Source organism: Theobroma cacao, chromosome 9 (assembly GCF_053813885.1).
Source record: "Theobroma cacao isolate CCN51 chromosome 9, ASM5381388v1, whole genome shotgun sequence".
Classification (NCBI taxonomy): Eukaryota; Viridiplantae; Streptophyta; class Magnoliopsida; order Malvales; family Malvaceae; genus Theobroma; species Theobroma cacao.
The window spans coordinates 30,596,971-30,623,655 of NC_142647.1; the positions used below are offsets into that span (position 1 = coordinate 30,596,971).

The following is a 26,685-nucleotide window of genomic DNA, read 5'->3' on the forward strand; positions in this document are numbered from 1 at the left end:
TTTTGAATCGATTTGATGCATATGAAATTGACTTGAAACTTTACATGCACAACCGATACAAGTCTCTCTCCATCAAAAGGAGTACATAAACAAGAAAAAGAAAAGCTAACTAAATTCTTCCATAGTTTATGAAACCAAACATAGGAAATAACCTATTGAATGATGCATCATACGACAACGTATAAACAACAAAAGTCAGCACACTGCCAATTTTTCTGTCAAGTTTCATGCTCGAGAAATACTAGTAGATTGACAATCATATGCCAAGAAAAATTTTATAATCATAAATTTTCAAATAAAGTTATCTGAGCAGAAAAGAATAAAATTCCATTATGACATGGACAACTTAAGTTTGACTGACATAAAGAACGGGAACCAACCCAGCCATTTTACCATCCCGTCCGGGCCTTTTCTTCTTCACCTGCAGCAAGTATGGGATGTCAGGACCTTAAGCCATACCTCAAACTTCTAAAGCATAATAGTCTACTTCATATTTGAGCTAGTTATAGCAAAAAGATAAGACAACATTTGGAATGGTACGAAAGGAAAAGGAAAAAAAAAAGTCAAATGATTTAGCAGCATGTACTCCATAACGGAACCATTAAAAGATATTAGACATCTAATATCTAACCATGGCCATAATTGAAAGCTTCTCTTTGAGCACTTACATAAAACCATCCATCAATTTCATACTCAATCTCAACCTCTTCTCCAGTTGTTAAACTCAACTGCAATCAAGGAAACCATGAATTAATTATCTGCACATAGGCATCCAAATCAAATAGAGATGATTGACTTATAGCAGCAGGCTTAATAATCAGATAAATCACATGGCAAAAACCTATTTAATTCAAACGTCTACACAGCTATAAAACAAAAATCTTAATAAACAACTTCCCACTGAAATTGAAAGAACTAAAAGCAGGCTTCATGCTGAAACACACACAAGCACAACTGTTGAGAACAATGAAATATAAGTTTAATTTTGAAGACAAATCCCAGGTAGCAAAAAGTCAACTTACCTCATCATCTCCACCTGCACTGAAATCATACAATGCTGTCCCAAATTGTGGATTTCCAGAAGACAAGCAATCATCATCCTGGGATTCAAAACCCTGGGACCCACGCCCAGCTAAGGGATTCTCCAATGACTCGTACTGTTCCCGGCCAGGTGATGTGTACAGTGGAGGCTCTTCTCTAATCTGAGAGTGTCTGATGAATTAGAACTAAACCATAAATCTGCAGATACAATAATAGATTGCTTAGGGCAAGGAACACTTACAGGAGAACCAAGACCCTCATACATAGATGAAGGATTGTTAAATCTGCTTCCCCCTGATCTCTCCTGCTAGAGAAATTGAACCATGTCAAAATGGAAAAATTATAAGAACAACCACAATGACAACAGCAACATTTCGTTTCACTTTGTTAACAATTAACAAGCAGAGTTCTTGCTACCAGAACAATGCACCCTGTTCCATGAACATGCACATGCACCAATAAACAATTTTGTACTTGTTAAGAGTGCACCTTATGTCAAGCAGCAATTGCGCTGTAAATACATTGATAGTCTTCAACATATATATATATATATATATATATATATATATATATATATATATTTATATATGTATATATATATATATATATATATATATATATTTATATATGTATAATATGCTTGTAAGAGTATTTGTTAGCGCAAACAGTCCCATTCCCATTTGAGCTAAGCTCTATATGGTTAAAAATTATGACACTAAGAAGGGTGGTCAATTGTAGCATTGTCGGGCTTACCCCCACCTTTTGTAAAGGATGTGTTGCCCTTACATTTACTTGAATTACTACCATGAGTACAGGATCTTACACAGGAAAGAGAGCCCTTAACAGTTACAGCAGGAACCTAGAAATTTCAAGTGGGCACAATGCTACCAGCTGTGCTAACAACAGAATTAACCTTCTTAGTGAATAACTAATGAATAACTAACAACAGAAGTATGCATTAACCTTCCATGTTATTTAAATTACCACCTCATAATTTGATTATGTAACACATTGCTTTTATATTAAGACATTGGAAATCACTCTTTGTAACTTGGTGTTATTTAAATTACCACCTCATAATTTGATTATGTAACACATTGCTTTTATATTAAGACATTGGAAATCACTCTTTGAAACTTAGTCTTAAAACGATTATATAGTTAGAAAAGAAGAAAGGTTTCACTGAAAAATCAATACATAATAATCATACATAATTAATCGTTTACTTTGGGCCATTTATATTAAATTGGACATTAGCTTTTCTTTCAAACAAAACAATTATCTTAACAGCAAACTAAGGGCATATCTATAGTAGACGGAAGCATCACTTTATAAAATCAAAGGATAGTACAATGAAATAGGCATACTCATCGGCAGTATTTCCTAATCAACCCATGAATAAATAAAAAAAATTATGGAAGGATATTGACTGCATATCTAAATAGGCATATCTAAACACTGGTCCAGCTTACACTTACAGAAAAAATTATGCACCTAAATTCAATAGCCATATATTATTGAAATAGAATATTGACTGCATTATATATACCGCAGGTTGTGAAGCCCCATAAGTAGTTGGCCGTGAACTGAACAATGAAGGATAGCTCATTCCACCAAAGTGGGATGATATGGAAGTTTCAACTGATCCTGTTGACTCTGGAGAAGATGATCCTGATGATCTGACATCGTCTTCCTGCATTCAAATAACCACTGAAAGAGTCAAATATCTCAAATAGCTAGGAAGTGTACATAGTTCAAAACTCCAACTCAATCAATACCAACCAACTTGAGAGGGATTTAGCAGAGTTCATACCTCCATTTCTGTACTCTCCAAAAGTGTCTTGGCCCACATATCGTCGTAACTAACAGAAGGTCTGGAGATAATGTTCTCCTCATCAACATCTGGAGCGTCAGTTCCAGCACCTGCCAGAAATTCATTGACCTAGCACATAGTAGAGATGACGTGAATCTCACTTGGAACATTAGTAGTCACGACTAAAAAGATAAGAGTTGCATTGGAACTTCTCTTTGCAACAATAGAATTAAGCCTCATTTGCTCCTGAAAAGTAACTTTAGAACTTCTCTCTCGACACAAACATTATTACACAAGGAAAAACTTTTGTAGGTCATCCTCAGACCTACGTGAGACCGTTTAGAGTGTGTTCTCTGCAGTTCACAATTAAACATAATATAGGCTAAAGATATCACACCTTTTATTGGAAAAATTAGATATAAAACAGAACGGCGCAAGCTTTAATGGTAGGGTCAAAACCATCCAAAAAACAAGCTTGACCATTTAAATGCAAGAGTGGTAGTCCATAAAACCTAATAGCCTCCTATCATGTTTGGGAGGTAATGCATCCCCATAGATATTAAAGGCATTTCTATGACCATTAGTCAATGTCCCTTCCAAATTGTCAAAGCTTACAAGCATAAAAGCAGTTTATGATAACACCAAGAATGCTCTCTGCCAAACGATGAACTAAAATAGTAGTGAAGTATCAAAGACTTATCTTTGGTATGTTACAACCTATAGTAAATAATTATGTTTTAAACTTTAATTAGGGTAAATTAAATACACTATTTCAAGTTTTTCCACATAAAATCTTTTTTTTTTCCTTTAGCATCCTAGGCGGTTATGTTGTTAATTTTATCCAATAAAAGTACAAAAATACGTCATGTCATGGTCCACACCAACTTGCAAAGTATTGTCCGCTTTGGCCCAATGTTGTCTCACGAAAGGCGCCTCATAAGTTGAAGATGGTGTGAACACTTTAAATACCCAATCTTACTCTAGTACACAATTGATGTGGGGTTCATCGCTCTCCTCTAGGACCATGCCATCTTCCCCGATGTGGGATTCATGGCTCCCCTCTGAAACCGTGACCTCCTCCCCCATTCCAACAAGGGCCCACCGTCATCCTCAATGGCACATTGCTAGTACCCCACAACCGAATCCAATACCAACTGTCATAGTCCACACCAACCTGCAAAGTATTGTCTGCTTTGGTCCATTAGGCCTCACGATTTTGTCCCACAAAAGGCACCTAACAAGTTAAAGATAGTGAGAACACTTAAATCCAGTCTCACTCTAGAACACAGCTATTGCGGGATTCATGACTCCCCTCTAGAACCATGACATCTTTCTCGATCTGGTATTCATGGCTATCCTCTAGAACCATGACATCACATTCAAAAAGTATTGTTCTGGTTCACCCTTAAGGGCATTCTTACAACTTTTTAGGTGAAATTAATGGCATAATCACCTTTGGGAACAGAACTGAATCCTAAGGTGCCAAATGTGGTGAAAAATATCACAAGGTGTCAAGTGGGAAAACTTTAAACCAGAAGCAGTGTAAGTGTAGTTTACCCTTTAAATTAAATGGTTGGGTGCCTCATGTGTAACCTTTTAGCGAGTTTGGACTAGTAAGGTCAGATGGGGATTATTTGTAATCAAAGGCTAAAACTAAAAAGCTGCTGTAGCCCTAGCATATACAGCCATTTAGGCTCAATTTCAGTAGCTACATTATTTTGTTTGTACCAATGAGTGGTTCTACAACACTAATATTCCTCCTTGAACTTCAATTCTATATCAATTTCAGCCACATTTCTATTTTAATACCTTTCTGCTTCCCTACTACATCAAGTGCCTTCAAAGAAGTCCCTCCCCAGTAAAAATCAGCACTCAATTCCTGATAAGTTGGAACTTGAAACAGTCATGCTCGTTATGCTTAAGCAGTATTTTGGTGTTCGGTTACTGCATAGTGGATTCTTCTAGATGGTAGTCATCATTTTGTACAATGAAGCACAATCATTTTAAACATTATTAATAATTTCAATCCTCAGAAAGCCTTCCAATTGATCTGTGAAACACTTCTACTCCAACATAAATTACTGATCCTTTTAATATTTAGTCTTGTGAATCTGCCTCACATACAGTTGTACATTCCACCCTCCCTTCCTCCCATCCCCAAAGCCCCCCAACTAGGTGTTTCAATTCAGAATAATAATTCTCAAACAGAAGCATGCTAGAATCAAAATCAAATAAAGTGTAGTTTCTTACCCTGTTTAATGCCGGAACATCACCAAGGTTGACTGCCCAAGCATTTACTAGATCATCATCGAGTGTATCAGATTCAGTAGCCGCCGGTTTAGATTCATAAACAAGATCAGAAATTCCAGTGGCAACAGCTGGATCACTCAAACCAGTTGATGCACTAATATTATGCCGTGTACGATATATGTCAATAAGTTTCGCACTTCACAAGATTTGAGGGGAAAAAAGGACCGTCAGAAAAACTTGTGACTTTCAAAATAAAATGAAATACCATAAACATGAAAACAGAAGCACATGATGAATTTCATGTTGTTCAAACAAGATACACTCTTGTTTTTCCTTTACCACTACAAATAAATGTAATAGGTTTTACCTTATTGGCCCCAAAGGGAGATACTTCGCTCGAGGAACATAACAAAACAGTGAAACAAGATCCAGCAGCCTCTCATGGGTTTCATATAGTTTCTTAAGCTCTTCATCTTTCCATTCCTTATTTGCATTATCATGGTTGCGTATTTCCCTGATTATGGACAACAGGAACTCATTCATCTTTATGAAAGGAAAGGAAAATTGCAATTAAGCAGGAAAGTTTTACACTCATACTTGATCAAGTCATCTTGTGCTCTATACATTTCATCAAGAACTTTGATCATCGGAGTTATTAGAACTCCAAGCCCTGTACCACTGGCTCCTTGATCTTCTCCATTACTAAGATGCATTTCTGATAACTGAGACTGCACACCACCCTGTGCTAAGGCATGCAAAAATTCATAGATCTGTAGCCTAAAGGGCTCACCAGACCGGATTGCCACGGTTGTAAGAGCTTGAGCAGCAACAATGCGAACCTAAGATGTCCATATGAATCAAACAGAAGACAGAAACTTGGAAATTAGAGCAGCATCACATGTAGTACGTTACATGATGAAATAAATTTTGATGATAAGGACAGAAGCCATTGCCATCATAGCCAAAGCAAAAGATTACCAAGGATCACATCAAAAAATTTAATGCTCACGTCAATCAACAAAAACTAAAGTTACAAGATTCTAAAAGTAATTATTTACAATGAATAGTTTTACTGTCACATGTCATACAACTTTCATTTTATAAGGCAGCCTCTCCAGCAACAAAATGAAAATGACATAAATTTGTCTCCTAGGCTCTACAGTGACTCAACTCTAAACATCAAAAAAGTTAAAGATATATCATTTCTAGAAAAAATGGGAACAACTGTAACCAATTCAATAGTCTACATAAAGCAAGCTGGAGAAAACATAATCAGGACAACAAATTCTTCACAGGCCTTCTCCAAACAGCTTATTACCTGACTAAGCTTAGGGCAAACAGCAAAAACATAAACAACACACTAGAACAAACATTATAGCCAAAAAAGTTTAAATACTCAAAGAAAGCTACATCAGGGGTTTCATGAACGTAAGATGAGTTGCTCACGACTTTCCATTTGCATTTTAAGATTATGGTAGTTAAGTTAATGTATAAATTGAAATGTATTTTTTTTTTCAAAATTTTGTAGCTATCGATATGAAGGTAAAAGTTAGATAAATGTTTTGTGTTAACACTTCATCTAAAACAATTTTCATTAAAAAAAGTTAATATGAGCAGGCTGGCTTGGTTGTCTAGGTGGGGTGGGATGGGTGAGGCAACCCCTGCCGCTGCCCTGCTCCATTGCCATCCTTAATATTCTAACAAAACCAAGACGTGCGGTCAGGTTGACACCACACAAGCTACTGTCTTTGATGCATGATACAAATAAGCTAATTGAGGTATTAACTTACTTAAAATTTTCGTTTGTTATTATGCTGTATTTTACTGGTTTAATTGTAATTTTTTATAGGTTTAGGTTTATATTTAGTATTTTACATTTGCATTAGGTTTTAGTATCTTCGTTTGGGTTTTCCTTATCCCATTAGGTTTTGCTAAGAGTTAAGTATGTTAGTTTTCTATTTTCAGACACAAATATTTAATGAACTGCTAATGTGAATAGGAGTTATTTCTTTTAGGATTAGGGATGCTAAGAAAACCACAAGCGTGTATTATACCATTATGCTAGGAACTGGATTGTGATGTGCAACAATGTAGAAAACCCAAAGCTTTGTTTGGATTGAAGAGGGAAATGGAAGGGAATGGAGGGAAAATGGTACTGTTTCCTTAGAAAACTTTTAATAGAGGGAGTTAAGAATACATATACCCCTCCAAAATCCTCCCAATTTCTTTTTTATTTTTAAACCTCAACTTATTAAAAAGAAATCAATATATATAAAACAATATTTCCCTTATTTTACTATTTCTTTTAGCATATAAAGCATATAATTGTTAAAGGGACACAATAAGCTATCATTTCTTTCCCTTAAAACTCTTTAATCCAGAAAGGCTAGTAAGATAACCATCCCTTCCCATTTCCTCCTTTTTCAGTAACCCAAGCAAGAGGAAACTTATCTTACCTTTGCACTCTTTTCTCGTCCTTCCAATTCCATTGATTCCCTTCTTCTCTTAGTTACCACCATAAGCTAACGCTAAAATTGGTACCGAACGGAAAGCAGTGCGAAAAAGAGGAGAGATGAGTTTTACCCATGCTTTGTAGGAAACAACAGTGAGAGGAAAAAAAAATCATTCCTACAAAATAAAAGATTCCTTTCGTTTTACTTTCTATCTTTTCACTTTTCTTTCTTACCAAGCAAAACCTATGAAAATGAAAATAGAGGATAGTGAATGGAGAGAAACTAAAGGGAAACGTGGAAATAATGCATACTACCAAAAGGAAAATATAGAGAATTCCCATAAAAGCATAGATCCAGTGTCAACTACATGACAGAAAAATATAATTATATTACAAACTAGCACGTATTAGGTAATACAAGCATATGCTTAGAAACCATCTAAAGCCAATTATAGTTCTTAGTTAATGTTGCTTCTGGCTAAGCACAGATCATACTATGTTCATCTCACTCCCCTAGCAATACAGGAAATAAAGATTTAACCACAGAATAAACACCTCAGTTGAAACTCATACCTCCCAGCTTCCGCTGAAAGCACACCTTTGGAGTCTAGTCAATGCACCGACTAGAGTGGGATTGCGGGAGCTGGCAGCAGCAACCATTTTATCCGCATCTAACATCATTAATGCAGTACCAGGAGGTGTTGCAGATTCCCAAGCATATTCTGAAGCAGCATAATTAGCATTTTCCCCAAGGAACCACACCTGACAGCTTCTCACTTTAGCATAGCAGTGACTAAAAATGCAAGCATAATTCTATTGAATAAAGATCCTTACAGCTGCTTGGACTAATCTCTGTAATGCCAGAGCTGACTTTGGATCAGAGGCAGATACCCTGTCTACTGATGTAAATCCTGACATTGATCCAGGCTGTGGTGGTGGAAGGTCAAGAACAATAGTGACTGCTTCCAACGCTGTATGTTTCCCATCAGGACCAGCTCCAACAAGACATGTCTAATAATATAGCAATAATTCAATCAATCAATACTATGTTTCATTGTCCCCAATTATATAATATTTTAACTATAAATATGTAAAGTGGATGAACACTAAATCAATGCATATACTTGTAACTTCTACTTAACATAAAATTACCTACAAGCACAGAAACAAATCTATTACGTACTTAAAAGGAAGCCCCAAAGGGGCTTCCTTATTTTGCCACGTGTCAGCATCCAGAGTGTTGGCCACGTGTCAGCATCCAGAGTGTTGGCCACGTGTCAGCATCCAGAGTGTTGGGTTGTGATTGGAGAGTGTTGTTCACTTCTCTGGAACATGATGTGAGCTTTTTGTCTGTTTGTTTTCCTTTTTTAAAACTCTGGTCAGTGATTGGCTGTCTTTTGCTGCATAAAAAAGTGAGGGTTGATCTCCTCTTAATACTCACACACAAATTTACTGTGTGCATTATTGTCCCCTTTAGGGAATATATATATATATTTCTTATAAAATAAAAATACAAAAAAAAAATATTTGGATGGATGTTTGCGAATTTCATCCAAGTTTGAAGTGAAACAAATTTTTAATTTTTAATGAAACATGATAGGGATCACAAGGTGGATTAATTCTAAATAATTATAAAGGCATAAGATAAAAAAGTATTAATTAAAATTGAAGATTATTTAGAAAATTTCATCAATAAAACTAAAAAAATTTTAATAAGTGTAATTAATATTCATTTCATTTTGACTTTCAAAAAATATTCATTTTATTTTAATAATTCTATTGTATCAATTATGTAGCTTATCAATAATTACTTTTAAAATATTATATTTTCTCAATATGAATTTGATTTTGCTATTAGAATAATGTAATTAACAAAATATGATTATATCAACATTAGCATGTATTAAGATAAAAAAAATCAAATGTTCTCAAAAAAAATTATTTAAATAAAAAATTTTGCTTAGTAAGACATGAGAAAATATTTTAAAAATAATGATTTTTAAAATAATTATCTTTAATTTATCATTATTACTATTATTTATAATGTTTTTAAATTTAAAATTATTTCTCTTTAATTATTATTATTTTTATTTATAATATTATGTAATTTAAAATTATTTTTAATAAAAAATTGTGGGGCACCCCTCTAGTACATAGAAGATAATAAGCTCAAATGTAAAAAGGACAGACAGCTAGAAGCAGGTAGCTGAATAATATGTGCAAAGTACATGATTAACCTACAAAAAAGAGTAAATTGCATGCATTGTTTCTAAAGTTTGCCTCAATTATTCTTTTGGTCCCAACAATTTTGAATGTCACATTTACGTCCTCAAACTTCTAATTTGTATAAAAAAACTCCTTCCATCTATCTAACCGCTAACTCCTTCCTGCCAGCCAGAAGTTACATCTAAGCAACACGTGTCGACCAATTGGTGAGCTTATGGTTTACTCAACAGAAGATGTTTTCGATAAGAATCACAAGTTTGAGAAGAAAAAGTGCTATTATAAACTATTAGAATGAATATGATATTTGGGTTGAGCTTTTGGGACAACAGGAGCAATTTACTCTACAAAAAGTAAAGGCAGATAAAGCAACAGGTTAAAACTTTATTATAGGAGAGCATTGAAAGGAAACTTACTTTCCAGAGAAGTTGTAAAACATCGGCATCGATCTTCCCTGGAACTTTAGTGGCAAAGATCCTTGCAAGTTCTAAAAGAGTGACAGCCATATCTGGGGTTGCCTGATAAAGAAGTGAAATAAATCAATAAATGTTTTAGGGGCAGAGCCATATCTAGCATCATCATATCATGTTTCTGCATTCGTACCAAACCTAAATGAGCTCAAAGTTTTAGGGACACAGCACCATGTACGTATGCACTAATAAAATCAATTGTTGATTACAGAACAGGTGGTAACACTCTTCAGGCCACATCCACTTCAACCCAAAGCCTAGACTCAAATCTAGGACCTAAAACTCTTTTAATGGAGGTAACACCTAGAAACATCATCCTCTAAAGTCCCATGTTAGTCCATAACATCCAACAAGATTCCCCAATGGTATTTAGAGATTTAAAGTTATACCTTTTTAAGTGATTAAAGAACAGATGTGATCCCCGTACTTCATGAAATTATTTGGGTCCCTCGTCTTATATTTCAATAAATTAAGTCCATGTATTTCTGTTAAGTGTCAATTTTGGTCTCTCTATAAATAAGCACCATTAAATTGATGATGGAACAGTTAAACTGCAGAGAACCATCAAATTAATGATGTTACAAGTTACATGGCATTTTTTGGACAAGTAAAAACATTAAATATCAACTAAAAAGAATTTTTTCAATAAAAAACACTACAAATGAATTTGTCAAGTTGACAGTTGGAATTATGTGTCATATTCCAATTGGTAAAAAAACTATCATATAACTTGTCACGTTAGAATAAAGTAGCCATGTCACCAATTTTATAGTCCATGTCACCAATTTTATAGTCCATGTCATCAATTCAATGGTTCACATCATCAATTTAAAGGTGCTTACTGATAAAGGGACTAAACCAACATTTAATAAAAATACAGAGTTACTTTGTTAAAATCGAAGAAGAGGGACCAAAATCTACAATTTGATAAGTACGGGCACCAAATCAATAATTAACCCTTTTAAACCTTTGGCTTATGTGAGACCAATGGCGAAGAAATGTTCACCAGGCTAGTCATCTCGCATGTTTTTTTTTTTCTTTTTAATTAATTTTATTCACCCTACCATAATATTTGAAGAAGAGATATCTCAGGGGTTATCATTTGACATATTTGGAGCCTATTTAGTTTTAGAAAATCTTTCCATTTTCCATCCCCATTCCATCTCCAAAGATCACTCATCTGCTTCCAAGTTCCTTTAACTAAACTACCTGTAGCCTTTCAACTGATGCGGGTTTTGAAACTAGCATTTTGAAACAATCAACTACCATCTTCTACATCATATCATATTTCAACACACTGTCTCTAAAGTCATAATCCCCATCTTTTTAAACCAGTCAGAAAATGCTCTTCAGTATACTGGAACAGCCTCACACCATAGATCCCTACCAGCCTCATTTAAACAAAATCAAGCAACTTTGCCCTGGAATTTTAACACTAAGAACTTCATGTATTTTCTATTCTCTTTCCAGACAAAGACCTCTCCAGAAATTAACCTGAAACACCTTTTCTCCACTGAAATTGATTGCAGCAATGTGCTCTATATTACAACTTCCAACTTTTTGCTGTCAATCCTATTAACAAACCCATTCAAATTCGCAATTGTAAACCATTTCTTTTACACCTCCAAAACCCTTTTTTCTCCGTTTTTTTTCCAAAAGCTAGACTACCACATGCATCTCCTGTCTGATTTATTGTATATACCTTGTCCCATAACCTTTTGGCTTCTTTTAAATGGACTTTTATTTATTGTATATACCTTAGATTGCATTTGGTTCTTTACAGCTCCAAAACCTAGAAATTGTTTCTCTCCAATTTTCTCCGAAGGCTTGAGCACCACACATCCATCTTGTGTTAATAATTTCAACACATTAGGATCAATGACCCTTTAGCTTCCTTCTATTAACTTTTATTTACAGTACATGATTAAGGCTACATATTTGGTTCTTTTTTTTACTATTTGTCTTTTGCTATTCACTTTTTGCTTCCTTGAAAGCTGCCATAGAACAAAAGCAAAGGGTAAAAGGAAAAAAATAGTTTATCAAAAACCGAGCAAGAAGTTACACTGTAATATCATTTGAAGCATAATTATTCCACGTAACAGTACAAACATGTACTTTTTTATCCACAAAAATTATATATTTATTTTTAAATTTTTAAAAGTTTTGTTGCTTTTGTATCTAAGCCTAATTTTTACTTTTTGCTTCCACAAACAGAAAAGTGACTAACAAAGGTAACAACCAAAAACCTGAAGAATCTTTCAAATATAAATCCAAGAACACTACAAGGTGACATCAGATATAACAGTTTCTTCCTATAATTTATCCATTGGCCATTCCTGCCTTGTCAGTACACTGATAATGAAATTAAAGTAACCCACAAAACTGTTTTCCCTTAGACCCCATCACATTGATCAAACATGACCATTAATACCACCAACAAAACAAGAAATGCCGAAATTTTGGTTCAGAGATAAAGTTCATGTTGATAATAATCACAAACAGTTTGAATAAGGAAAGCTGCTTTCTAGTAAATCAGAAGACAACAATTATCAAAATCAGAGCCTAATGGTTACAACATTTGCATTCACCCATGCCTATATTATACTTCCAAGTTCTACTTCTTTATAATGTTTTATCTTAAATCCTTTATACCAAGTTATTTGACGGCTTGCTGGTAGGGGGTGCAGACAATTTCAACGGCCTCATATGTCATGCAGTTTAAATCAATTATGATTATATTTACACATAGTTGTCTAAATTACTCTAATAGTAATAATAAGATCATTATGATTACTACAAAATAATGATAGAAGTTACATATTCTTGTTTTATTTTAATACCATTTCCACCCTCGAAGACCACTTAATTTCATATACTAACTGATAGCAGCCAAAAGAGTGATAACGTTTTGATCAATGCAGAATTTCTTCATTATTCAGATTTCAGAACTTCAGGATATGTATTTATAAGGTTTCCATAGGTTATTAATATCAGGAATTTGTTATTTAATTTACATATTAATAATGAGTTTTTTCACAAGTTCATTGGAAAGGGCCATTTATTATTAAGCATAATATACAGCCAAGGAACAGGAAGATAGACTTCATAGAAAGAAGATTAAGAATTCCCTCACAGGTTCAACACCCAAGGGCCACTAATTATTAAAGCCACACATAATTTGCAAACAAGTAATAAATTAGAGAAGACAGACACCATTAAAAGAAGATAATCCGTTAAAAACAAGTCTTCAAAATAATTTTCATGCAGCCAAAGCAGATTATAAGTTTTGACGTCCATTTTGTACCTTAAAACGAGCATGCAAAGTCAACAAAACATCGTTCAATAGTGTTGCTGGCCAAGCTGGGTCAGAGAGCTCCGATGCAATAATGGATTTTAGTTCATCAAATGATTCATGTGGACTTTGCATCCAAATCAATGCCTTGATTACCATTGCCCGAACATAAACACACTCACATGCCACAGTTGTTCTCACTACTTCCATCAGTGAAGCTAGCATACCTGCAATTGTATCCTTACCACCACCAGCATTAGATACAGAGGTGGTTCTTCGGATACCTACTGTAAAAGAACAAAGCTTGTAAGAATTGTCTGGCTTTAAAACATTCACACCTGAAAATATTTAAACCATTAAAACTTCATTAACCCACAAAATTTTAACCAGCTACAATAAACACACAAGTTTGGAGGCCACTATGACACATCGTCTTCCATCCACATGCATAAAACCATGAAAGAAGAGTACCAATGTAACTAGAAAAAGTATAAGACAGATACAACAAATGAGATACTGAAGGTGCCACGATCAATAATACCTGCAAGCACTAGGAGAACTAAGCTGAGTAATTCCAGAAAAGTAATCTAATTTACATGTTACCTGAATTCCACAATATAAGAAAAGTGTCCCAAATGATTTTATAATATACAAAGGAAAAGGTTGAACTAAACTAAATCACCCGGAAGTATAAAATATATAGGTAGCATTTGGGAACAGAAATTTGAATATGGGATATGCATTCCAAATACATGTATCTAAAATATATATTCAAAAATTCATTGATTGGATAAAATATAAGGGTTAAGGATGTGAATCTGAATTTTCGTGGTTGAAATTTTAAAATTTGGAAAACGATAGTGCATTTCTATATGTTGATATCAAATTACTTCAATTTTGATCAACACTCATAAACAAATTTAAAAGAATGAAACAAACGAATTTAAGATGTGAGGACAAATAAAGGGGATTATTAGTTGTTTTCTAAGGACACACTAGTAAACGTTTAAAACTAAAGCATTACCTAATTACTGATCAACTCCAAATTTCAAAAAACATTACTGATCAACTCCAAATTATAGCTTTCACCACACCAATTTTTAATTACTTAATCAATGAAACATGACAAAAATTTGTGGGCACCATGATGTAGAAACCCTTGTGAACCGCATATCAGTGGCTAAAATATGTTTTTAAATTGCAGCATTTGGAAATACCATGGATTTGACCAAAATTTTTCCCTTTTTTTCCCTTTTTCTTTACCAAATAAAAAATGCCAATATCTGCCAACCATTTTCTCCCTTTTTCCTCATGGCACTAGATTTTCCAGGGAAACAGTAGAAAATCTTACTCTAAAGAAAGAGGCAAAATTTAAGAGAGAAAGCAATCAAAGAAACAACTATGGCTCTTCATGGTTAGGGATTAATGTAGGAAAAATGTCTCAAAATATGGTGATACTGGAGTTTTTAATGCATCCTCATCAAAGCTAGGCGTATGTATGAGAAAGAGTAGGAACCGAGCAGGAGAGGAAAAGAGCAATGAACAAGTCATTGAGGACCGACAATGCATGTAATTACATATGTTCAGTGGGTATATAAAATACATGGATGTGAGCTCCTCAAATTCTTTGCAGATTTAACCCAAATTCAAAACAATGCCCTATTTTATAATCCGTTATAGATTTGAGGTTGGAGACCCAAATTCAAATTCACCCCAACCCAATTTCAGGGTCCCAAACAGACCATAAGTGATTTGCGCAAACAAACCTAAAAAAGTATAAGTGCAAGTCAGAATTGAAAGCAGCTAAATATGGAACCTCAAGAAAACAAAAATCTTTCTGTTCAGTAATCTAAAAAAAAAATTGATTCACTAATACAAACATACAAGAACGTCAAAATCAATCACTAAGGTACCTCTAAATATTACATTAAAGACCCCATGATAGATATGAACCAATATAAAGTACAACAGAAATAAATATTTAATGAATAAATAACATTACCTTCGGGATGTGGGTTGTCATTCATATCTGAATCAAGTGATTCTGCAGTCTCAACGAATGAATTCACATAAGCTCCTTCATCAAGATCTTGTATGCCTACAGCAACTGCTGCAGCTCTGCTTTTTCCCATCTCCTGAACCACTCTAGCAGCAGCATGGAGTACTGGTCTAGAGAAACTACGAAAAGAACTCTCCAACCTGGTTAAAGATGGAATGTAAATGCAATTAAAGGTAGATAAAAGTTGGGGGCACTAACTGACTATAAGCCATTCTTCAAATAGCAAAATCTTTCAAAACAATCAAACCATATGAAGATATTAAGTTCCACACCACAGAAATAGGGGAAAAGAGGAAAGAACTTTATAGACCTTCTCATCACAAGTTTAATAAGGGGTTGTGGGCGCCTCGTCTTTTGAGTTTTATCTTTGAAATTAGATGGTGCTTCTGGCAACTTTAGAATCTCCCTAGTTAAACGATACCACCCTGCAGCCCGCTCTTCTGTCCTGTAGAATATAAATCAAAAACTGGGAAGTTGTGACAATAACACATTGAAGCAACTACAGCCTTCTAAAAGAATGATAAAAGTGGAACAACAATAGGTCAAGCAGAAAAATAGGATAAAGAGCATACTTTTCAGTGTTATCATGTTTGCCCAATATACATAAAATCGCCTCAAAACAGACTCTTTCACTGGGATCCAGCAGGAGTTGATAAAGCACAGTGTTGAACTGAGACTTAATGTCAGGCCTCTCTACCCAAAACACAGTTGTGAAACCAGTCATCTAATAAATTCAATAAATGCAAGCAGGCTTTGTCAAATAAACTTACCATCTAATGATCGAGCTCTGGATATCGTATGGCACAACCTGGCGAGTGAAACTCTAGCAAGCACATCATGCAAATGGAGAACATCTTGCAACGCCCCTGATTCATGTAACACCAAAAAATCTTAACAAGCAACACCTAGAAAATGTCATAAAGCAGTGATCATAAACCAGATAAAAAGGATTAAATAAAACCTTGAAGTGCCATGAGCAACTTTTTCTCACTGGACAAACTAAGACAAGACTCAATAATTAAAGATTTTTGAAGTGTATCACAGCTGACAAAAGTGTGTTTGGATGAGCTATTTCTAAAAAGGATTTCATTAAAAGGACGGATTTTAAATTCCAAAAACCAATATTTTCTGGTTGGCAGTTTAAGAACTTAGCAGGGATTTGCGAATCCAAATAACTTTTGCAAAGAACTGAAAGTAAAGAGTAGTTCACCCTCTCTGTTTTCTATTATTTTAATATAAAACACACCACTTTGGCAGACTCTACTTCTAAATCACTCTATTCTCTATATTAACATGGTATGAGAGCAACCACCCTTACTACTGCCTTAACCGTACTCTCCATAATCTAACCTCCTTTCCTCTTCAAAAAGAAAATGCTAGCATCATCATGACATCAACTTTCTGGTAAGGTCCAATGACATCACCAGTAAGAATGCCTCGCCTTGTTGATAAAATCATTCAATTAATTTTAGAAAATGTGGGTGCTTGAGGTCAATTTGTTGAAATAAAAGTCAGTAGTTAGAGGGTCAAAACAGACCTGATCTAATTTTTGAGCGATTTCAGCATTTTTAAACTTATTCAGCTGATCCGGTTAACTAGATGTTTGTAATCAAACCAGGAAAGCATGCCCAGCCCTTTCCTTGATCAATTGAATCCCTATTACTGCTCAATTTCTCTAGTTAGTACTTTCCTAGCCGTATCTTCTCTTAACAACATGCTGATTTTGTTCTTTGATGAGCATCAAATCCCTCCCTGTTGTGCATGCTATTTTTTGCTTCTATTATGTTTGACCTATGCCAAGTTGTATATCTATAGCAGTTGTGTTAGTGGCTCAATTTTCTATGGTAACCATTCAAATATACACCTAAAAATTGAATGGAACTAATATTAACAGAGTCAAAGGCAATTAAAGTGTATTTGACAGACCTAGGAAAGTATCAGTACCTTGCTGAAGCTCCTATCAAGGTTCTGATGAGAAGTCAGAATAATGCTCACAAGCAAATGTTCAAATTCATTATTACTTGTGTAATTCTATATAACCAAGAGTAGCAAACATGTGTACACACCTTGATGCATGTAAGTAGGTACAGGAGTATCTTAAGCTGCTTTATGTCTGATTTAAATTTCTAGAGCTGAAAAAGTGATAGATCTATTACTGAATATTGTGCTGAGTTGAAGTACATTTCTAATGAGTTAAATAGTCTTCGACCATTTTTGTTGATATTCAAAAAATGCAGAAATAAAGCAAGCAAATGGTAGTCATCAAATTTGTTAACAAACCTTTACCTATGTCTATACTGAGATATATTTGTGGCAAGCTGGGCATATATACCATATTATATATGCTCCAGTTTGATGGTCAGAGTAAAGGATTTAAGGAAAGTGTACATCAATCTTTCTTTTCCTACTGTTAGTATCAAATACATAGTAGTCTACCACATTGGTAGACTATATATATTCCACCTAAATAGGTATAACCTCCAGAATCCCTTCCAAAGGTATGTGTTGCATCCCACTATCAATAACACCACAACTTGCCAACCACCAGACTCCTTCCACACCATAGCACTCATCCCTCCACCACCCTCAGTTTTATACCACCCCCACAACACAGCCAGGACTGCTCATAACATTGTGAATTTAAGTCAAAGATGATGGTGATCACTAGTAGCAACAGTAAAAATGGAGCTTCCATGGAAGAGAATTAAAACAAAAAAACTGAAACAACTAAGCAGAATTCTGTTCTTAGGAGCAATAATACAAACAACAAATTCTAGAAATTTCAAAATTTTAATGATGCATTTCGATATTCTATGGAAATTGAAAATTACTCAACCAAATACAACTTGAGTCAACTTGCAATGGTCAAACTACCAAACATCCCATAAATTTCAATAACAAAGAGTTTAAACGAAGTCATCACATTAATAAACCTAGGAATTATTCTTCAGAAAATAGTCAACTAGCTTGGGCGAGCAAACCATGTAAAAGTGGCACCTATCTTTTCTTCAATCATCCACCTAATGAATACCAGTTAACAAAGGTCATTTCAAGAGACAACTTTGAATACTCTGGGTAAAATTCATGAAGCCCCAACTAAAGATTACCACATAAAACTTAAATGAAAATCAAAACCTGAAAGATGATAGACCTGCATCCCATAGATGAAGAAAATACGAAAAAAAAAAAAAAAACTGATACAGTGCCTTTATTTACAAAGATACATTCTAATGGTGGAAATTTTGCCACAAGGTACAGCCAAAATACCAATTAATTTAAACACCGTAACTTATTGAAATAAATAGACCACTGTAAACTTTACATGACATGAGATACCTCAATCCATAACTTTCAGTTTTCACTTTAAGCTATTATCTATTACTATTTCTTATATTGTCAGGTACTAAAGTTTTTCCAATGATTTCAGGCCTACTAGTTACCAGTTGGATATTGTCCTTTCAATCTCCCTTGAAAAGACTCAAAATCCATATACATCAAGATTTTAAAAGTAATATAACACAAAACACTCTCAGCATAGCAAGGAAAGAAGAAGAAAATGACATATGGAGAACAACGATTGGAATGAGTACCTCCTGGAGCAACAAGCTTTCCTGCATAAATATGAAAAAGGTGTTACACACTCATACACACAATAAACTTCATACCAGAACATGAAAACCAACATTTTGATGAGGTAGCACCAATAATCTCAAAGTAAACAATTAAGAAATAAGAACACAAAACTCAATATCTTAATCATCAAAACACTACTTGAAACTGAAATTATATTGGTGCTTAGAAGCTAAACCTTAAACACTAATACAAATACAAAATATAACCCTATAGTACCCTAAATACTAGAAATCACAATAATGCACATAAAACTTAATAGAGTAATAAAATAACAATACTAAATAATTTACGATTCTTCAATCAGTTTCTTTTCGCACCAATCATTGCTATAATAGAAACTGCAAAAGAAAAGTTGAAGAATTTGAAGAGATCACCTAAAGCCATTGCAACTGCATAAGGGTCTCTTATAGCCAAATCAGAGATGATTTCCAAAGAGTGCCTCACAGCAACAGGATCAGCAAATGAAATCCTGCAGTGAACAATTAAGAAATTCCAAAATCTAATGATACTGGAACTACAACATAAATCTAAACTATATATCGTATTCCATAACTTGAAGAGAACTGAGAAAAGGGGAAGATCAGATATTAACAAAGAGATTTCAATTAAAAGGCCATAAATGCAGCTAAATTTGATCTTCTCCAATAAAATATTTTACAAAATCATGTAGTAGCAAATTTATGACACAAAATCTTGCAAGGCATTTAAATGATTTTGCAGCAGAGAAAATTTAAGAATAATTGCAAGCATAGCAAACCAGAGCCAATGTACTCTGTAAAATGGAAAAGGTAATGTACCAAATGTAACAGGCATCTCATGCAAAATTTTGCAAGCTCAAGTCTCGCACAATTAAGATCGACACTTTATAACACAAGCAAAATAACTTTCAAAGGGTTTTGAGAAAAACCAAACTGATAACTCTACTAAAAAAAGTTCATGCAAGGGGACTGAAAGTTTTTATCAACAAAAAACAAGAAATCAGTAATCAATCATCGACAGAATGAATTTAAACAACTATTGTACCTTAACCAATATGCTAGCTTAAAAAGGAAAAGAAGGCTAAGCTGAATAATTGGATAAATAACCAAGGAAACAAGAAATAGAAGATGTCAATGATGTATAACGTATCAGTATTACCCCGATTCCAAAAAGAACAAAGGTATGTGTACAGAAAGAAAAACATCTACGTTTCTGAAGCTAAAAGGAAAATAATATAAACTAAATTCTCATGTCAGCAGCTAATAAAACCACCCCAATTAGACAAAATTGCAACCAACTAATGTCATTTTCACCAAAAAAAAAAAAAAACAAAGACAAATCCTTCATTTCATCAATGAAACCAGATTTCCAATATTTGAGTACTCATATGCTACATATAGCAGGATAATGGAACTAATAGCAAACACACTAATGCAATTTACAGATTTTAACGAAAACTGAAGATCAAAATGTACAGAAAATCACCCCTGCACAGCACGATGCAAAAATGCTGGATTTCCTGGATCCAAAGGAAGTCTTCTCAAAGCACTTAGAGCAGCATATTGTAGATTGCTTCGGATGATAGACTGAACAGTCCAGAAAAAATAAATAAATAAATAAAAACTGTCCATGACAAATCTTATTAAGTAAGCACAGTTGTGGCTCAATCTAATAGACAAGTTACAATGCTTTATTACAGTTGTGGCTCAAGTCACTCAATCACAAACTCTCAAGAATTCTCAAAAATTCAATGCTTTATTAAAAATCAACTCTACCAAGTCTACCAATATAAGGATACATAAAAAGGTAAATAGTCACTTACCCTCCTTGGACTAGGAATTCCAAAACCATTAGAATTAGTACAAGGGCTAAACTATTATAAACCAAAGAATAGTGCAAAACTCCAATACCTAAACTAAATCCAAAATAAGACACAATAGACAATGACTAAGGCCCTTTCTAACCAAACAAGAAAGTGCTAAAATACTCCTAGACACCAAAACTCAATTAAATTGATAACATATTACTCTAAAATGCTACCAACCTTATTTTTATAAGGAGTGAAACAAGAAGGAAATGATGACTTATCTATTCTTTTACAAGTCTTTCAGGCAATTGTCTGTACAACAAATTGTAACATAGAATTATCACCCTTCAAATCTTCCCAAATTGGAGGGCTTTGTTGAAGGGTAGCTCAACATTTCAAATTCCCTCCAATTTCATTAATTTGTTTTAGAAACAAGGTAGAAAACAGAGTACAATTCCCCATTCCTTCCCTTAATTTTGCATCCTTCCCCTCTATCCATCCAAGGGTAAAAAAATGCATATAGTAAGACAAAGGCTCATGGATCTAAAAGTGAATGTCACCATCATGCAAGAAACCAAGAAATATATCAATAAAGGATATGGACAAAGGCAAACTAGGCATGCATCACTTGGTACAGAATGTAGCAACGCTTATCATTAACATCAACCATTGAGAAATTTTGCTAGTCAAAACCACAACGATATTCTTACCTCTTTATCACCACCTTTAGCACCAAAAATTCCTTTCTTACGTTTGTGTGGAACATCGGCAACCTGAAAGGAACATACAGAGTTTGTAGAATCATTCAAAAAGAAACTAAATAATCCTACAAAGCAAATATGCAAAACTAAAAATTTTCACATGCCAAAAGGCAAGAACAAATGGCATCTTCTATTAAACAAGAAAAACAGCTGTCAACTCCACACATGTAATGCAAGCTTATTCAAAAACCTTAAATAATGCAAACCATAAAAATAAGCAATTATTTACATCTAATTCCCCAATATGTATGATATTATAACAACAAACATGACAGAGATTGCACTCAAAGGAAAACATATATCATGGACTTTTCTTCAAAATAATTGCACCTAATATTCGGCATTAACATTTAATCGCCACAATATCTCATTAGAATTATAAAAACAACTAGATATTTTATTATAACCCATACTATACCTCCCAACAAAGTTATATTCCCAACAATTACATATCAATGACAAGATCATGATTCAAGTTCACACAAAACATCTAGTTTGTTATGTTTCAAGTTTTGTTAAATGTCCATGCACCTAGGTGTGCCTAGGCTTCATAGCCTGACAAAAATTAGTAAAAGCACCTCACCACCACCTCTAGGAGAGGTGCCTCAATGAGGTTCTTACCTCTGGCACGTAAACCACATCTAACAAGAAAAGGGAATGCATGTGTAACATGTCTTTTCTACCAGAATAGAGTAGCATTATCCATGTAAACCCTTTCAGTGAGATAAAGCTACCATATCACTTAAAAAGGTACAAACAAATCATTGAACTTTAATAATCATGCAATTAAATCCCTATTGTCTTATTGGATTCAATTAAACCTAACAACTTCAGTTTTGGGTTAACTAAGTCCAATTATTAATACAAGTGGTCGCATTAGAGTTATGCCACTAACATCTTATACAAGAAACTAAAACATCTACACTATAATCTTAATAAAACTAACTAAAACGTACTTAAAACTAATTAAATTTAATAACATATTACAGACATAACTATAAAAAAAATACCACCACCAAGCTTAGCCGCAAATCCTACCAAGCACTATTAATGTGTTGTGCTTTATCATTAAAACTACCAGATTTAAAATTGAAAAATGCCCAACTAACTCTAAGTGTTAAATCCCAATTGTGCAAAGAAAAGTTAATGAAAGTGCACCTAATTTTCGTATAAGCATATTCTCTTTTTCATATGTATGTGTACACTTATCATTTTTTCATTGGAAATTAGCATCTTGTTTCAATCAGGCAAGTGCATCTTGTGCCTGAAGCAATTCACAGTCTCTAGCAAATTGAGTGCATCTATGCTATTGACTACAAGCAGAAATCCTTAAGCATCTTTTAGGACTTTTCTAGCCTTTCTACATTTTAATGTCATTTTTAAATCCTTACGAGAAACATTATGAACATGGAGAAGCCATAGGAAGTAATGCTCATAGAGTTTATAAGAAATTAAGTATACTCAAGTTTCTTGAACATACTCATTTATGCTGCCATAGTTTTATTGTTCATATATCGCTTATCCATCACACTAATAGATTCTTAGCTTCTTGATGTCATAAAATTGTTTTCCTACTCAACTAAGACATAATCCCAATCTAGTTGGGGTTGGGCACATGAATCCCATGGTTCCATTCCACCCACTAACGGCATATCCTCTAAAAAAATACAAGAAGCCAAATCAATTTTTATGGCTTCAACCATGTAAGCTGTGGTCTAATTCTACTTTTCATTTCTTGTACATGGATCAAATTACTCTTACATGCTGCAGTACCCATAAGTCAACTAAATCCAGTCAACCTATCCTCATTCTATCCCCAATTTATGCCACTTACCTTGTTACGCGTAAGTTTGCATGTGTTTGGTCACAAAAAGTACACAGTTTTCATTTTCATACAAAACAAAAAATGATAGAGGAAAGGTGTTTGATGGTTAAGAAGAGAAGATGTCTTCTGGAAAATTAGAATGAAGGTAGTATTTTCTTTATATATACATATATATATATATATGGTGGTTGTAACAGTTTTCAAGAAATGTGAGAAGTAAAAGCTGAAAAATAATGAACATATGAAAAACTTTTTCCATCCAACAAGCTGCATAAACTGCTCAACTTCAAAACTTTAGAAAAAGAAACAACATAACGCTTTATAGTAATGGCATTTATATCAACAATATACACCTTAGCTGAAAGCAACATAATACGGTTTGTGATTGGCCAAGAAAAAAAGAACCTATGGATTGTGGAGGGTAAGGATGGACCAAAAGAAAACAGTAAAGCCATATTTGTGTTTGTGTTGAAAATGTCCCAGATTATCCTTTTGGGGGCTAAGATGACTCGCTGCAAACCTATTTACATATTTATGGTAAGAAAAGAGAAAACATAAAGTGACCATCATTATTCAATTTGGGTTGGACCAGGGACCATCTCTACATTGATTAGTTGAATAGTATCTCTTTCTTCTAAAATCTTAACTAGGCAGACATAAACAAATAAGATGGCATTAACAACTTTATGAATATATTTGAAAAGAAAATTAAAATAAATCAGAAACTGAATTGTGATAAGAATGGCTCTCTTGAACTCATAATTATGGCATTTGAAATCCAACCAAAACCCGCTTGGTGTCTCCAAAAGTCAAGCAACAGTCACTTTTAAGAATAGAGTAAAGTAGCTACCAGCTATTCCCACACCCCCCTCCCCCTCTCAAACGCTGCTCATGAAGCACATCATATGGCCAGCCAATGCACAGCATGCTTCCCTTTTCATGTAGCACATTGCTTAGAGCGTCTATTTGGTCAAAATCACTGCAGGCAAACAACCCTACAACTCACCCATCTTCTCTTTTAACCAGAAACACAAATCAATTTTCTTAAGAAATCATATGTCCAAGTCTAGTGTATAACAACAAAAAGACATAGTACAGCACTATGGAGATCTATTATTCATGAAGAAACCAGTGGACACACCTTATCAAGAATGCCAAACACAATTTCATACAATCTGGACAATATCTCAGTGTTGCTTGAAGGAGCATAAGTAAGGGCCTTCAGAGCTTGCAGTCTTCTTGCATGAACTTCACATAGACAATAAAGGTCAACCATAAGGAAGATAAAAAGTTCAAAAAAAAAAAAATAATGCTACCAAATTCAGTAGGAAATCAACAGATTAATTTGTAGAAATGCAGGTTTTATATCAAAACAAACAACAAAGCAAACGAGAAAAAGATCATTAATTCTTTGGACTTACTTTTAAGGGAAACAACTAATTAAGCATTTCATCATGAACAAGAAATGGAGCATCAAGGAATTAAATGATCAAAAACATGCAGAATAGCTGATGCACATAATAAGTCAAATTGGGAAAGAGAGTCTATACATTCAACATCGCTATTTGCGGCCTCTGCTGTAAGCTGATTAACTATTCGTGGTACAACATCAGCCCTCGTCACCCCTCCGACAGCATCAATGTCAGCCAAAGCATCCCAGTTCGGAGTGGGAATCCCACCACCTGGATTTAGACCCTGGGAACCAGTATCTGCTAAAATTCTGGCCAAGTAATAATAGACATAACGCAGGACAGTCCTATCCTCGCACTGCTGATCAAGCTGTATGATGAAGAAGACACGACATCAAGAAACACAGCTTCACTCTTATCACAAATTCCAACATTGTTCTAAAATGCCCAAGAGGAATGGAAACACAATAGAGAATGGAAGACAAAAGAAGCACATACCATGAGGAGAGATGGTGCCAAAGAAGGGTCAACAGAATTGTACACGGCAAGTTTTGGAAACACATGATGCACCAGTTGCTTCTGAGAACTTTTCTATTCTCAAAATTATCAGGGGAAAAACCAATATATTACGGAGAGAATTTCCAAAATGAACCCAGACAAGAAAAAGCAAAGAAAAGAAATGCAGCCAATGTTTACTTGATCAGACGTAGCAGCTAGTTCATGTATACTCCTCGCAAGTTGTGCATATGACACAGGCTGCAAAATCACACACAACTTGCATTTAACAATAAAGCCCAACTACACACCAACAAATTAACGTAACAAAAAAAGTTAGCTTTAAGACTAACTTATTGGCATCTCAAAGGCTATGATTTGTGAATTCAATATAAAAAAAAAAAGAAACAGATCAATTCAAAATCCTAATTAAGAAAGAGGATGCCTTACCTTTTTCTGCTTCTGCTTCTGGTGAGGAATAATGTTAGTACGGACGGGGTTGAGAGCTGCCTTAGCCACAGAGATGGTATCATTTTGGATCTGAATCAGAGCCGCTCTCTTGGACTTCTTCTCCCCCAAAGTGGTCTTCGTCGACACCTGCTGCGGCTGCGTAGCAGAAGAGGACGCTGTCGGCGTCGTCGATGATGTAGTGGAAGAGGATGATGCCGCAGGAACTGGCGCAGGGTCAGCCGTTATCAGATCCATGAGCGTCGTCCCCGAAGAGTCCTTAAAGAAAAAGAAAAGAAAATTATAAAATTTTCTTCTAGAGAAGAAAATTCGGAGCGTTTGGTAGAGGAGCTTACCGTCATGGTTGTATGGAACTGAAATGAAATGTGATCTACAATCCTAAACGCGATAGAGGCAGATGAAGAGATAACAACTACCGCTACGGGAGAAGCTCACTAGTACTTTTCCTTGTCTGAGATAGAAAGAGGCCTACAATTTTCCCAATGCCCTTCGTTTTTAACTTTCTCCTATTTTCTTAATTATTTTTTTAATTAGCTTTCGTTTTTACCTCCCATTGATTAAGGATGTCAAATAATAACCCTCGGTAGGTTTGATCGACCAAATAAACAATAATAAAATAAAATAGTTATTATATAAAATAAAAATAAAATAAAATAGTTATTATTTAATTTAATATGATAAAAAATATAAAATAAAAATAATTATTAT

The 26,685-nt window shown here is 34.4% G+C and overlaps 1 protein-coding gene across 5 annotated transcripts; it reads right to left on the reverse strand.

Moving 5' to 3' along the window:
- LOC18589555 (SH3 domain-containing protein) lies at window positions 1-26,446 on the reverse strand. 5 transcript variants are annotated; one of them, XM_018127498.2, is made up of 27 exons: window positions 26,313-26,446; window positions 25,960-26,235; window positions 25,711-25,770; window positions 25,513-25,605; window positions 25,156-25,384; window positions 24,747-24,853; window positions 21,730-21,792; window positions 20,698-20,798; window positions 19,608-19,702; window positions 19,191-19,211; window positions 16,371-16,466; window positions 16,173-16,293; window positions 15,911-16,045; window positions 15,544-15,740; window positions 13,554-13,825; window positions 10,196-10,297; window positions 8,391-8,567; window positions 8,130-8,318; window positions 5,702-5,943; window positions 5,472-5,618; window positions 5,105-5,300; window positions 2,855-2,983; window positions 2,591-2,734; window positions 1,283-1,345; window positions 1,023-1,202; window positions 669-728; window positions 1-421 (listed from the first exon to the last, which is right to left on the reverse strand). In XM_018127498.2, the coding sequence occupies exons 1-27, from the start codon at window positions 26,316-26,318 to the stop codon at window positions 347-349; spliced, it is 3,576 nt and encodes a 1,191-aa protein (XP_017982987.2). In that variant the 5' UTR covers window positions 26,319-26,446; the 3' UTR covers window positions 1-346. The 5 variants fall into 5 exon arrangements, with proteins under 5 accessions (XP_017982987.2, XP_007014644.3, XP_017982986.2 ...); XM_007014582.3 differs by having other exon boundaries at window positions 1,283-1,348; XM_018127497.2 differs by having other exon boundaries at window positions 13,554-13,828.
- Window positions 26,447-26,685: the final 239 nt, after the last annotated feature.